Genomic DNA, 15,821 nt, shown 5'->3' with positions numbered 1-15,821 from the left:
ACATGCCCAAAGGATTAGCATTATAGGTTCCCAGATTAAGTCTGTAATAGAAAACTATTAAGCTTCTTTTTAAAATGAAAGTTTGATTTGTGTGTTGTTTATGTCTTGTGTGAGGTGTGTGCCTGCCTGCGCACATGCAAAAGCCAGAGGAGTAAGTCAGGCGTCTTGCTCTATCCTTGAATCTTATTCTGTTGCCAGTGTCTTGCATGGCAGGTGCCCTTACTGCTGAGCTGTCATCTCTCTTCCATTAAGTTTCTTTTGAAGAGAGCAGTAAGCTGGGATACAGGATAGCATTATACTCTTCATCTTCCGGCCTCAGCCTCAAGTGCTGGAATTGTAGCATATACCAGCATACCTGTCTACAAGAGGAAAATTGATAAATCTTACTACCATCCATGTTTCTTATACCCACCTTCTATAGGTAAAAACACTTTAATCTACATTTTTCATTATACCTTTACACAAATATGATTGTATGTGGTCCAATCAATGCTACTCTGTACTTAGTACATAATCCCTTAATATAGCCAGTCACTCTTGGAAATGTATTTTTTATGTCTATTAGTATTGGATTAAATAAAAACATTTTTTAATTTAACATCAATTTTGGTTATAAACAGAATATTCAACAAAGTTCAATCACTAATGAATAAAAATTAGTATCTTTAGTAACTGTATTGATCTTGGAAAACTACTCATGTACTCTCTGTTTTCTTAGATAGGTTATGTGGTTTTTATAAAGATAAAACTAAACTATTTGATTATGTTAAACTTAAACTTGATGTTTTGAAAAATACTTGAGATTTCTCAGAATACTCACATGATTTTTTAGTGTGCAGTTCCAGTGCATGAGTCAGTGGTGAAGAATGCTAACTAGGTCATATGATGAACTAAACAGCCTCTTGTTTGTTTAGAAATCAGGCGAAGTTTCAAAATGATACCAGTTTTCTTTAAAATGTCTTCTTAAATAGCTTCTTTTGTGTGCTGGTTTATTAGTTGTTCATGTAATAGATGTAGGGCTAGGCCTTTGTCTTATTTGGGATTTCTATTGCTTTGATAAAACACGATGACCAAAAGCATCTCTGGGAGGAACAGGTTTATTTTGCTTACACATCCACATTGTAATCTACCACTGAAGTCAGGGCAGGAACTCAAACAGGGATGGAACCTGGAGGCAGGAAGTGAGGCATATATTGTGGAGGAGTGCTTACTTGCTGGCTGGCTTTTCTGGCTTGCTCAGTACCCAGGTCTGCCTGCCCAGAGGTGGCTCCACCAGGTAAGCTGGTCCCTTCCACATTAATCATCGATTAAGAAAGTGCACCACAGGCTTGCTCACAAACAAATCTGGTGGGGACATTTCTTTAACTGAAGTTCCCTCTTCCCAAATGACTCTAGCTTGTGTCACGTAGACATAAAAACTGGAGGGCACAGTATTGATTATCCACATTAGTTGAAGTTGTATAATTGATTCTGTTTTGTTTGTGTTAATTGTTTCCCTTTAGTTATGAAGAAACTGGAAAACATGATGTCATTCTTTAGTTGACTAAGGGTATATTTGGCTGTTCAGTCAATCTTAACATTTCTGAAACAGAATTAAAAGATAAAATGGTAATCATTTTATCAGATATTTTGTGAGAAATAAAATGCAAATTCTTGGGAAGTTTATTTATTGACTAAATGCCTAGGAGCTTGGGTGTGTTCTTATAGATAAGACTATACTTAGCTTTGTAAGAAGTCACCACTCCATCTCAACACTACCCACTATAGTTTCATCTTTTACTTTGAGGTCTTTAGTCTGTTTTGGTATTTATCGCATTATTTATTAAGCACTAAGTGGAATTATCCCAACTTTACTTTTTTCCATTCAGCATACACAGTGCTGATAGTTTTCAAACTATTACCTGTTTCCAAGCACAATGGTACCATTACTGAATAGTCCTATTTTATTTCCTTCTGATTTGAAATACTACATTTCTATAGTACTTTCCAACCTGTATTTGGATATATTTTTGAGTTTTCTCTTTAATGTCATACTGTGTCTGCTATATGTGTGTTACTTATGGATTTAGTTGATAAAGCTTTGTAATGTGTTTTAATACTTGATAGGACTAGTCTTCCTCATTGCTTTCTTTTCTTAATTTTTAAATTTTTAAAATTGTAATTGAAATATAATTACATCATTTTCCGGTTTCCCTTTTCTTCTAACCCCTGTCATGTTCCTGCCTTGCTTCTTCCCAGATCGTGGTCTGTTTTTCTTTGTTGTTGTTTTTTACACACACACACACTCACTCACTCACTCACTCACTCACACACTCACACACTGCTTACTCTGTGTGTATGCTTTTCAGTGCTGACCACTTGGTTTTGAATAACCAGTTAGGGGCATCTTTCCTGGGGAAGACTAATTCTCCCCCTCTCCAGCATTCAGGCATTCAGCATTCCTAAGTTGCCAGTAGCATTAATGCACTTAGGAATTATGCTGGCCTAGTAAAGTAGTGGTAATAGGTTCTCCTCTAAGATCCATTGTCTTATTACCATAGGTAGTTGGCTAGGTTTCCAGTAATAAGTATGATTTTCCTATTGAGAGGGATTTAAATTCAGTTAGAGAGCTTTTGGTTTCCATTCATGAATGCCACTATTACACCATTTAGGGTATCTTGCCATATTTGGTTATTGTTGTGGTTTATAGAAATCACAGCAGGGTAGGACTTCTCTCTTTTGGCAGTTTGTATAGAAACTTCTGGCACTATGAAAGCTCAAGGAGGTGGTATTTAGGCAAGATCTAGATTGAATCTTCCAGATCCTGTGTTCATGGTATCCTCAGCAATAATAGGGAAGCATCAAAGGGCAACTATAGTATCCTGCGGTGTCCTACATTGTTTTAGGAGGCTCTTGGACTCCCTCTACCAACAGCTCAGAAGGAGATTTCTCATGCTGGCTAGTGGGGTTTTGTTAGGGGTCCATGGCTCTTGGGGGGGGAACATTGTTAGCCTAAGTCTCAAAACTTCATTTAAGATACACACACCCCCCACACAATTAGATAAATATAAAATGTTCCCTTTAGGTGTTTTCAGATTTATCCCTCCTCCTTCTCCTTCTCCTTTGTTTTGCTATCCCTTCCCAATCAAAGCCTCCCTTCCCACTTGACTTTCATATCACTTTCATCCTGTTCCTCTCTTTGTTTATCTTACCCGTTCTTTTGATCTTCTCTTCTGTCCCCATATACACTTTAGAATTGGCTTGATTACTTTAAAGGCAAAACTTTCCCCCATTAATTTATTCATTGAATTTGTTCTTTGATAATTGCATGTATGTAAAAATGTATCCTGATTGTCTCCCCTCCACATCCCCACACCTCATTTTGTCCTTTAGTTTTACAATTTTATTTTGTTTGAACAGGGCTATCTACACGGCCATGAGATTGGAACTATCCATTAGAACCTGGTGGTTCTCCAGTGGGAACAAAACTGAAGACAGTGACTCTCTGTCTCACAGAGTCTTATCAATATCCTACAGTAGCAGTAAGGGGCATAGTCCCATGATTCCTCCATTCACAACTGATCATTGAGGGCTTGTCTTGTACAGGTCCAACACAAGTAACTGTATCTGCTGGGAGATGATTTCAATCCTGAATAGAGGATGAAAAATGAATTGTTGTGGTCTGAGCCCTCATTTATTACTTGGGTCTCTGCATTGATTGCTGTTTACTAGAAAGATAGGCTTTTCTTATTAGGGTTGAGAGTAGCCTTTGTCTAAGGGCATAATGCAGACATTTAGAAGACAGTTTAACATTTTTGTCTAAATAGCTTAAATCGACATCAGCAGTAATTTCCCTCATAGATCCTGTGACTTTGCAGGGCATGAGTTTCTCATCCGTGGAGTGGGCCTCAGGTCCAGTCAGAAGTGGTTGGTTAATGCCATATAACAGTTGTGCCACTGTTGCACACGGGTCACATATCCCTGACAGATTAGTGTTGTAATATGTGGAGTTCACTGCTGAAAAAGTTTTTTTTCTTCCCCCAGTAATCTGTATAATCCTCTCCTGCTAGCCAGCAGGGAGGTTTCCAGGTCAGTTTTAGCTTGATTTCTCTATATCTTGCAACCAAGATGTATAATGTCTTAAACAATAAGTCTTGCTTTGTATTGTTTTTGGGCCTCAGGGGCCTCACTGACAAATTACTCATATGGAGATTTCCCTCACTTAGCACTAGAATTTTGGTTCAGTGTGTTGCCATACAGGGCATCACCCTTCAAACTTTTATATAAATTTTATATAAATTGAATTAGAAGATTGTGGGTTTTCATATGGCCTTTTCATGGCTCTGTATTTTTTATGTGTGCACCCCACTCCCCATTTTCTACATTCTTACCTGTGTGCTGCGATCCTCCTCACTAAGGTCCTTTTCCTACCCCCACCCCTGACCTCTTTCTAGTTTTGCGGCTTCTGCATATACACCAAGTTAAACACACACACACACACACACACACACACACACACACACACACACACACACACACACACAGAGAGAGAGAGGGGGGGAGATGGGCTAGGAACCTAAGAAAGAGAACATGTGACATCTGTCTTTCTGGGTTTGGGTTGCCTCACTTAGTATTCCCCCTCACTCCAGTTGCTTCCATTTACCTGAAAATTCAAATTTTAAGTTTTCTTTACAGCTGAATAGAATTTCATTGTGTATATGTACTACATTTTCCTATCCACCGAGATGGCATCGAGGCTGATGCCATTTCCTATCTTGACAACAGGGTAGTGGTGAATGTGGATACGCAGGTATTTCTGAAATAAGACAGATTTCTTTGGGTATGTATGTGCCCAAGAGTGGTATGGATGAGTCATGGTAACTTTATTTCTAGTTTTTTTGAGGACCTTCCAGGCTGTCTTCCTAAGTGATTACACTATTTTAAATTACTGCCAGCGTGTCAAAGGATACTTAACTCTGTGTTACATAAGCATTTGTTGCCACTATTCTTGATGATGGCTATTTTTACTGGGGTGAAATGGAATTTTTAGTAGTTGTAATCTGCATTTCCTTCATTGCTTAGGATATTGAAAAAATTATGAAGTGTTAAGAAAGTCGTATGTATTTCTTCTGTTGAGAACTCTTTGTTCAGTTCTATACCCCATTCTTGATCGTCTTGTGTTTTTGAAGATTAGCTTTTTAAATTTCTTTTATATTCATTCTAGTTACTAATCTTATGCCAGATGTATAACTGGCAAATATTTTCCATTCAGTGATAAACTCCGTCCCTTAACCTTTGCATTGTTGTCTACATGGCCTCTCTCTTGGGTTGATTGCAAGTGTTTCCAATTTTACTCACAATTTTTAATGCAGAATTAGTTTGAAATGCCTTATCTATGCCTACTAAGCAAGGAAACTTGATGATAACATTTGGAAATTTTAAAGGAACTAGTATATAGTTTTCAGATGTCATTAATAATCTAACTCTTGTACAATATTTTGCCTTTCATACATGAAGTGGAGAGAGATTTATTGTTAAACTTCTCACTTTTTAGACCTAAAGACTGTCTTCGTTCTATTATGAGAAGAGTGAACCATAAAGACCCCCACGTCGCTATGCAAGCTTTAACTGTAAGTAGCCCTACTTAAAACAAGCAGCATTGTTTAACTATCATTCAACATTTAACCCTTTTAATTTCTTGTTTTATCCTTATAGCTTCTAGGAGCATGTGTATCAAACTGTGGCAAAATTTTTCACTTAGAAGTATGTTCAAGAGATTTTGCTAGTGAAGTAAGCAACGTATTAAATAAGGTAAGGAACATTATGCTCAAAAATCAAGGAAGCCTTCATTTTTATGTATTTTATTGTTAAGTTCTTCCCTTTTTAAATTCCAGAGAGAGAGAGAGAGAGTGTGTGTGTGTGTGTGTGTGTGTGTGTGTGTGTGTGTGTGTGTGTGTGTGTGTGTGTGTGTGTATGTATGTGTTCCTAGACTATAAGAACTGTGTTTCCTTGAAAAGACTACAAATTCACATAAATTTTTGTGTTAGTTCTTTTGCAAACCACATTAAAATAGGTTTAGGGTCCTTCTATCCCTTCATCTGATAAGAAAACATATTCCTATATATTTAATGAAATAAATACCTATCTTCTTTTGGTACTTTTGGGTACTTTTTTTTTTTTTTTTTGGTTTTTCAAGACAGGGTTTCTCTTTTCTCTGATTTGTTTTGGATGCTGTCCTGGAACTTGCCACCAATGCCCGGCAAGAGTTTTTTTTTTTTTTTTTTTTGAGACAGGGTTCTCGCTTTGTAGACCAGGCTTTGTAGACCAGAGATCTGCCTGCCTCTGCCTCCCGAGTGCTGGGATTAAAGGCATGTGCCACCAGCGCCTGGCTTGGGTACCATTTTTGTATCTACACAAAGATATTCCCCTAATGTAGAATCCTTCATAAGAAGCTGCCAGAATTTAAGGTCCTGCTGAATCTTCATCTTATGTAAACAGGGACACTACCTGACGCCATCAAAGGGTGTTCCTACGTATTACTATTCTGTTGGGTCAGGCCTATAGATGGAGTTGCTCCTAAGGTTGAGGCAGAGAAGTTCTTACTAGGGACTGCCCCAAAGCCAAGACTAAGCCAGTTGTGATTCCAAACTAAGAAGCACTCAATTCCGGGGGTATCAGCCTCATACTAGTTGTTAAGTAGAACTTAGATATTGAGGACAGCAGAATCCTCATAATAAATAGACATTGTAGAAAAGAGATAGTCTCTCCAGATATATCTGTAATGAAGGTAGCTGATTAGAGAATTATAGGAAGACTGTAGACTTAGAAGTTACCCAAGGTCAGGACTGAATTCTATGTTTACCCACATGTTTGATCTTTAGTATTACAGCCAAGAATTCGAACAAGCCTGGTTTATTTGCAAGTCTATAGAGGAAAACATGAAGGTGTTCTGTGTTTGTGTGTTTTTGTCTGGACAAAGAAAGCAAGAGAGCTGGGAACTCTAATACTGCTTATGTAATTGCATGTCAGAAAAAATTCAGTGCATAATTCAAGGAGTCTAAAAATATAAAAGTAACAGTTTTTCTAGTAAAAGATTCCGTGTTTTATAAGTAATTATTTCTGGCTCAAACTATTTGGTATTGTATATCAAGAAAAGGGTTTTAATGTTAATAGGGGAATTCCTCAGGCGATTTTGAAGTATATGAGTACTTCTGAGTTTTAGTAGAAAAGCTTGTACAGAAATGGGAAAGGAAATAAAAAGTTTATAGGTCTCAGTCATGATTCCCTTTTCTGTTTCAGTGAATCACACTTGTCTTTTTTTTTTTTTTTAACTAATGAAAGAACATGTCTTACAGTGTTCTGAATGTCTAGGGAAAGGGGTGATTGTTTAAGAAGATTGCTAACAATTTTCTGTAATTTTAATTAAGATATAGAAAAAAGTTACGTAGTACTATAAACAGCTGTTTGGAAAGAAAGGAACATACAAAGAGGGGACTTTAAATGCTTTTAGTTTTTTCCTCGAGGGGAAGGTGCTCTTTGGAAGAAAGGGAGCTCCTAAGATGATCAGCATGTAGCATACCTCACACAGACCTCACTCAAGAGTCATGGAAACCACAGGTGTGAAAATTGAAAGGAATGGGAGAACCATACAGTTTATTCTCTCTGTCCAGTTTTTTTTAATATAAATAGCTGCAAAATAAGTTAGTTTTCTTTGTCATGCTGATGTATAAAGCATGTAAAGTTGTAAATTACACTGAAAAGGCCTGTCATTCCAATCTCCAAAGTAAGTTATTACACATTTAATGTTTCAGTTTTGCAGTGAGATATAGGTAATAGTATCTTTCATTGTTTTTTCATGGTATGAAAGTAATGTTGATTTATAGATGCTAACTGTTATTTTCTTATTTTCATATGTATAATCTACTGCTATAGAAAATGAACATATACATATACATGCTACATGTATGAATTTAATTTTATATTTAAAATGGCATCTCTTATAAAGGGATAATTTGTAATTTTAAAAGGTAACAGTTTAGAATTTTTATATTTTTAACTATACAGTTTTTCTTTTTTTTTCTATTCCTTAGGGTCACCCTAAAGTATGTGAAAAATTAAAGGCTCTTATGGTTGAATGGACGGATGAATTTAAGAATGATCCGCAGCTTAGTCTGATATCGGCAATGATTAAGAACCTTAAGGAACAAGGTGTTACATTCCCAGCTATTGGCTCTCAGGTATTTTGTGAAGTTGTGTGTGCTATAATTTATTTTTTCTTTTAATGTAGCTATGTCTCAATTTTTCTCTTGCTTTCATTTATAGTTAGGTTTTACTGCTATAGAGTGGTTTGTAGAAGACTATTAGTGTACTGTAGACTCTTCTTTCCCAATACCTCTCCTTCAAAAATGAATTGTTTTAATGTTTTGCAATTTAAATTCTTTATTTAGTTATACTACAACAAAATTGTATTGGATCAGGTAACATTGGATAGTCTTGTTAAATGTTCTTAATGCTGTTATTTTATCTACAAAGAATGATAGCTTAAAAATTGGGCAATCTTTTTATTGGGAAATTTATAAGTACCTTTATTTAAATTAGGAGTTATAAGAGGCCAGTGGAACAGAAGCAAATGAGATGACTTTTATCTTTTTAAACGGGAGTTAAGTAGAGCTTGAGTCTTGCATTTCCTCTAAAAGATGTGACTGGTGCAGGGTTAGATTTCCTTTGGCACACAAAACTGTTGGTATAATGCAGTGAATTTCTGATTTGTGTCATACAGTAAAAAAATCAAAGGACATCCTTTAGATGTCTTTTCTATTCTAGGAAGCCAATCCCTAAGGGTGAATGCATAGTAATTTAGTATGTTTTCCTTTCCTGCTGTATGGATTGGAACACATTTTAACAGGTTATGTGGAACCATGATGGAACCAATCCCTTCTGTAAAGAGCTTACCTTCTGACTGTTGACCACTTTCATGAGTTATAAGATTGTATACTTTTGTCTAGATTTTCTTCCTAAAGCATTTTCATTTTATATAAGTGCTCTTTAGATATGAAGACCCAGAAAAATATTCAAGAAAGAAAGGAGCAAGTAGATCATTTTCTTTTTGCTTAAAAAATAGTTTTTAAAATTAAGTTTATTGTGATATATCTTAAAATTCATTTATATTTGATAGCTATATTTTATTAATAATTTTGAAAATTTAAAATTAATGATATTTAGGCAGAACAATCCAAGGTACTATAGAATCCTTGGTGACGTAAATAATATCTTATCAGAGAGTAGATGCACTGGAGAGATATAGAGTGGACTTAGTAGAATTGCATTTTCTATACCTGTTCTAGAACTTGTTACTCAAAGTGTGATTCATTGACCATCATCATGATTTCCTGGGAGATTATCAGGACTTCAGCCTCTGAGATGCCACTCCACAGCTGTGGACTCATTGTTTCCATTTAATAAGATCTCCTGGATGCTTTCCACTGTGAACATGGAGTTGAGAAGCACTGTTCTCGAGCACAGCCTTCAGTTTAAATGCAAATGCTTCTCATTTCACAGATGGAATTGCCCTTGTAAGAGAAGGAAACAGTATGATGTGTTTGACACAGAGCCTTCATCATTAGTCTGGAATCTTAGATAGCGATGTGAGCAACTCAGAGGTCCTCTACTGTAATCCCTTCATTTTGCACATGAGATAACTGATTCTGAGAGTGGCTGGAGGAAGGACACCACTGGCTAATTCATTTCATTGTTTTTAGACTGCCTGCTCTTGCTGCTTTCTGATCGTGTTCACTGGATATACTTCTGTTTAGATCAGGCTTCATGAAGCATGAAATGTAGTAGTCACTGGCAAGAGAGAGCATTTATTATTGATTGGTGTAGAAATTATATTATTCTTTTCAGATTATTTCACATGTAGAGTACTGATCCTGAAGACTTTATATATATATATATATATACATATATATATGCAAAACTATTTTTATTTTAATTATTTTTTTGAGCTACAGAAAATTGCATGGAAAGTAAATTAATTTCTGAAAAGCTTGTCATTAGAAACTATAAAGATGTATTTAATGAAAAGCAAATGATATGGGTCCAACTGCAGAGTCTCCTGTAGACTTTAGAGCTACTTAGCCACTGAAGTCCCTGCTGCAGTTTCATCAAACTAGATTTTTATCAGCAGACTTCATAAAAGCCTCTGAAGATATAAAGGCTTTTCTAAACCTATTTTTTTACTCAAAGACAGAAGAAGATGATGTGAAGATGTTGTGGAAATCATTCGTCACACCAGACTCATGCTGCACAGTCCTGTTAGCACTTGACGTAGTAGTAGAAAACTAGAACTGCTGCCGTGCTGACTAGTTAGTGATAAGAATCTTGGTTGGCTAATACTCTTCTTGATAGGAGCTGAAGACCAAGCACACAGTTTAGCAACACGTTGCTTCATATGGCTTTTTTTCTATACTTCCATCTTAGTTTGTAGAGAGTTTTTCTCAAAGAATGTAAAAATATCAACTTACGTTTGTGTTAAGTTCAGCAAATAATGAAAAAATTCATATAAATGATAAAGGCTGTCTCTGATCAAGTATACTTAAAACTTTGAGATGTGTATAGTAGTCACAACAGAATCTAAGAGTCTTAAGTGTATCCATGGGTCAGAATTAAGTGTGGCCAAAGTTGTGTTTAAGTGAACATATGGAACTGAATAAAAACTGCCTACGCATTTGATAATGTACAATCAGTAAGTGGCAAATCTGCAGTTGTATTTTGTTGTCATGTTGACTGTTTGCCTTGCATTACACTCAGCATACATTTTATTGATTGCTTGTAATAGTGAGACACATTCTCTCAAGGAACATATAGTCTGGGAGAGACAGAAACTCACCCTAGAAGCTGAGATTTACCGCCCTTTGCTATGTGTCAGCCATTGTTCTGAGTACTGTACATGTGAAAATTTGAAAAATTCTTAAAAGTTTCACTTTTTTTAATTGATTGCAATAATGTCTTTATTGATTTGTAATCAAGTCAGTGATACATCATTTGCTGTTTACTCCCTACCTCAGCATCTCTTGTCGTAAATTACCTCTATACATTTTGGTAAGCCCCTGAATATAAATGTTCTGCTTTGAACCCATCTGATTTTAGAAGCTACACATGCAAATTTAGGCCTCTGAATATGTTGTAATGCACCCATGAGAAGCAGATGTTGTTATGTCCTTACTTTATTGTAGAAGTTGAGGCATCAAGAGTATCATGTGGCTAGAGGCACCTGATGTCATATGACTAGAAAGTGTGGTAGATGTGAATCTTACATTTGCCTAATTCTTCAGCTTATAATTTTTTGCCCCCTTTGGTTTTGCCAGGGGTTCTCAGTATGGTTTTGGAGGCTGTCCTGGTACTCGATCTGTAGACCAGACTGGCCTCGAACTCACAGATCTGCCTGCCTCTGTTTTCCAAGTGCTAGGATTAAAGGCGTGTGCCACCAACGCCCAGCTTCAGCTCGTATTTTTAATCATCTGTCTCATACTACCTTTTCCCAAATCCTTGTTTAACTACCAAAGGTCACAAAGAATGCTTAATTAAGGGTTTAGTAGTGTTTCATTGAGAAAGTGATGGGTTAGCTATATACTGACTATCGAGTTGGAACTTAGTAGGACAAAAAGAAAAAAAAAGTGATGGAGCACGGTGAACTAAGGTGAACTATAAACAGAAGCAAATATGGGCCATATGTGGAAGTTAGAGTGTGAGTCTACTCAGGAACCACTGTTACCTTCTGGGAATTAGCAAAGTAGGCTGCATTCTGATCTGCATTGAGTGAATGCATATCCTGAGAAGCTTAGAAGCTTCTAATTCCAGGTGTGAAGTAACACATGTTTCTGTCTGCACATTTTCATGTTTACAATATAGTTGTAAGCATTGATACACTGCCAATGATTTTAAGATTATATGAAATGCTCTTTTAAGATTATGTTTAGCCTTTAATCCCAGCATTTGGGAAGCAGAGACAGTGGATCTCTTTTGAGTTCAAGACCAGTCTTGTCTCCATAGTAAGTTCAGAATAGCTAAGTCTACCCAGAGAAACTGTCTGGAGCGGAGATGAGGATGAACTGTCTTTATTGCTATTTATAAATATGAATTCATTTATAGATTACTTTCTGCCTTTTCACCTGAAAGGAAATAGTAAAATACAACTACATAATTTTCTAAAGCTGTTTGTTTTTAAAATAATTCCATGCTTTCCTCTCCTGACCCCTTTACTAGTTCTGGAATTTTTCTGAAATCATAAAATACTGGTTTTGTTTATCATCATTATATTAATCTGAGGAAATGCAGATGTCTATCAGCCTGTTCAGTTACTTTTCATTTTTCCATTTGTGATGCTCCTTCCTCTTTCTAGTGGAAGGCCTTCCAGATTGGGTGTCTGTCTTCTTGAGAAGTCGGTAGTGGACTAATGAGAGGGGTCTTGCAAGGTTTTAGGTTAGGTACACATAGGGCAATTTGAGAACAATGCTCACTCCTTGTCTTTATTTTTCCATGTATGTTAGGCTGCAGAACAAGCGAAAGCAAGTCCAGCTCTGGTAGCCAAAGACCCAGGCACTGTGGCTAACAAAAAGGAAGAAGAAGATTTAGCAAAAGGTGAGTTTGTAAGTTCTGGAAGGAAGGAAAGAAGATAGGTCTCTGACTGAATACCGTTTCTTAGTGAGTCACAGCTTCAGATGAGCAGAGCTGTTTTAGTTTTTAAATGAAGTTTGTATTTTCTAATTTTTTAAAAATGTATTCATTATGTATACAGTATTCTGCCTGCGTGTGTGTCTGCATGACAGAAGAGGGCATCAGATCTCATAGATGGTTGTGAGCCATCATATGGTTGCTCTTAACTTCTGAGCTATGTCTCCAGCCTGAAGTTTGTCTTTTTATTACCCAGAATAACTTAAATTGTAATTTTTCAATAAAAATGTCATATTTTTGAAAGTTATTTTTATTCTTTCAGTGATGGGCGAATGTGCATAACTTGTAATGATTTGTTATTGTACGAGGGTATGCACTAGTCTGTTATAATATTGAAAGGTAATACTTTCAGTGTATTATTGACTATATTAATAAAGATCTTTAAAATCTCACTGTTTTGTAGCTATTGAGTTGTCTCTCAAGGAGCAAAGACAGCAGTCAACCACCCTTTCTACTTTGTATCCAAGCACATCTAATCTCCTTACTAACCACCAACATGAAGGCAGAAAAGTTCGTGCTATATATGACTTTGAAGCGGCTGAGGATAATGAACTTACTTTCAAAGCTGGAGAAGTTATTACAGTTCTTGACGACAGGTAATGGTTAATTATATATTGAACACTTGCAAAAATATATTCTATGAAACCCTTGTTTAATATCATTTTATTGAAAGTAATTACCAAGCATAATCACAATGTTTTTCTGTTTATTTTTTGTTCCATCTAGTAATTCAAATTGTTAAATCTTGTAAGTATTAAAGTTTTGAAAATATGGTGAATTGATTTGAAGAAAGTACATTATCTATTGATAGTATTCATACAGAACAATAGATCCATGTAAACCATAACAGTTTTATGCCTATGGTGTCATAGGGGAAGAGCTGCACAGCTTAAGGTTTTAAAGTTTTTATTGTTTTAGTCTTTTGTGTTGCCAAACCAACCTTTGAACAACAGAAATGTATTTCTCTTAGTTCTGAGACTGAAAAGACCAGGATCTGTAAGATTTAGCACATAGTTTGGGCCCTGTCTGGTTCAGACACAGCTGTGTATTCTGTGGTGTCACGAGTGGCAGAAGGAGCAAAGAATCAGGAATTTCTTTTATAAGGTCACAGTTTCCATTTAAAAAGGTTCTGCTATCATGAATCAATCACTTTCCAAAGGCACCACCTTCTGATTTCAGCACATGAGTTTTAGGAAGACAAACATTTGTTATATTTTAACATTTTCATGAAGAAGTTGAAATGATGTAAATTTCAAGCTGGTTAGCTAGAGTTGCATCATTCATTCTTTAGAAAAGGAAAAGTTTATTATAAACCTTCTGGCTTTCTGTATAGTGGGCACTGGAGACAGTTCTGTTTCAAGTTTTGTACTACAGGTGGTGTTATCTTCTGTGTGTGTCAAGTTGGGATGAGAAAACACTCTTTGTTAGTGTATGCATGAAAGAGTAGTGATTAGGAATGGAGATGTGGTCTAAGAGTCCACTTCCACATCTTAGTAGAAAGAGCTCTCGTGTTGGAGCCCAAGGGAGTACCTGACAAGTGTGATTTTAAGCCTAAGGGCCTCTTTTGGGGGAGAGTTAATAGCTTTTTATTGGCTTCTTGGAAGATTTACTGACCTTCTGAGGGAAAGAACTGTGCCTTCAAAAGCTTCTGTTGGTGGGACTCATTTCCTATTTGTTTCATAACCTCACACTAACTGATGGTGCCACTCAGGCTCTTGGCTTCTTGTTTGTGAAGATAGGCTACTATCTCCTTTACTGAATTGTTGTGGAGTTCCAGTCTGGTGATAATGCAAGTTAAATGCTGTGAATGGTAAATTCTTACAGGAATAAGTGTTTATTGTGGTAAAGCATTCTTTTTTGTCTGTCTTAGTGATCCTAACTGGTGGAAAGGTGAAGCCCATCAAGGCATAGGTCTTTTTCCTTCTAATTTTGTGACTGCAGACCTCACTGCTGAACCAGAGATGAGTAAGTAACTTTCGGTTTGTTGATGGATGATGGGTAATTCATAGTCTTCTTGATGAAAGTTGAGTAAACCCAGCGTTATAGGCGAATGGCTTAAATGTTTTTGCCTCTAGGTGTTTCAGCACTGACATTCCAGGCTCACTTGGTGGTGTGCATGCTTATAATCCCAGCTCTCCTGCAGTCCCAGTGTGTGGGGGAACGGTTGCTATGCAGTGAAGACCACCCTCAGCACATAAGACACCTTGTCTCTAAAAGCAAATAAATAAATAAAAGTCCTATCAGAAACAGTTTAAGAACTGAAGCCTGGTATTATTTGTTATATGTATCTACCATAGGCTATATGTATTAACAGTGAAGAAAAGCCTTTAACAGCAAATCAGAAATTAATAGATCTTTAATGAAATGGTTCTCTCTTATAGCTACTGACTTGTCTTTTTTCACTTTTGTAGAGTCAGATCTTGGTACTCATTCTTTTAATACAGTTGTTAGAGCTAAAATAATCATTGGAACTCAGGAATGTATAAACTTGGGGTCTGGAGAGATGACTTGGTTTTTAAGAGCATGTGCTGTTCTTCCAGAGGACCAAGTTCATTTCCAAGCACTCACGTTTAGTGGCTTACATCTTTATCTGGAGCTCCAGGGAGGTTATCCAGTGCCTCTCCCCTTCTTGGGCACCTGTACTTAACCATACTCTGACATGCAGACAGACATGTATGCATAGTTTTAAAAAAATACATTTAAAGCCTAGGTAAGCCTGTTTGAATGGCCTTGGATGGTATGTCATTTTTTTAAATAATCTGGTCAGCTTGAAGTGTTTGTTGTGTTTTGAGCTTTTGTATGTCAGCTGTTGGCAAGTTTAGAACTTAATTGGACTGTTGTTTAAAACGAGAGCCTAGATCTCACTCGTGTCTGTTATGTAGCTGCTTCATCTTTATCTTTCATCCAGCAATGGAGCTGTACTGTGAGATTTCTGATTCTTACATGTTTCACTTTAGTGTAAGAGAAACAGGAGGATAGGAACCTATCTAGTGCAGTAATAGCCTTCAGATTTAGAAAATGTGCTAGCAGGATCTTTGTAGCATCATTCTTTCACAGGAAGTAGAAGTCAAATTTACTTATCTGTCACATAGATACACATGCCTGACTTA

At 36.5% G+C, this 15,821-nt stretch overlaps 1 protein-coding gene across 1 annotated transcript in view; it reads left to right on the top strand.

Annotated features, from left to right (window-relative positions):
- Stam (signal transducing adaptor molecule) overlaps window positions 1-15,821 on the top strand; it is a 51,505-nt gene that overhangs the window by 16,838 nt on the left and 18,846 nt on the right. The window contains exons 3-8 of the mRNA XM_005081262.4: window positions 5,534-5,609; window positions 5,695-5,790; window positions 8,070-8,216; window positions 12,528-12,618; window positions 13,115-13,307; window positions 14,582-14,676. Of these exons, the coding sequence (XP_005081319.1) occupies window positions 5,534-5,609; window positions 5,695-5,790; window positions 8,070-8,216; window positions 12,528-12,618; window positions 13,115-13,307; window positions 14,582-14,676 (698 nt within the window). The remainder of the gene's footprint in view (window positions 1-5,533; window positions 5,610-5,694; window positions 5,791-8,069; window positions 8,217-12,527; window positions 12,619-13,114; window positions 13,308-14,581; window positions 14,677-15,821) is intronic.

Source organism: Mesocricetus auratus, unplaced genomic scaffold, assembly GCF_017639785.1.
Source record: "Mesocricetus auratus isolate SY011 unplaced genomic scaffold, BCM_Maur_2.0 Super-Scaffold_100013, whole genome shotgun sequence".
NCBI classification, from domain to species: Eukaryota; Metazoa; Chordata; class Mammalia; order Rodentia; family Cricetidae; genus Mesocricetus; species Mesocricetus auratus.
Note: the sequence above shows the minus strand (reverse complement) of the source record. Positions and strands in the feature narration are given on the sequence as shown.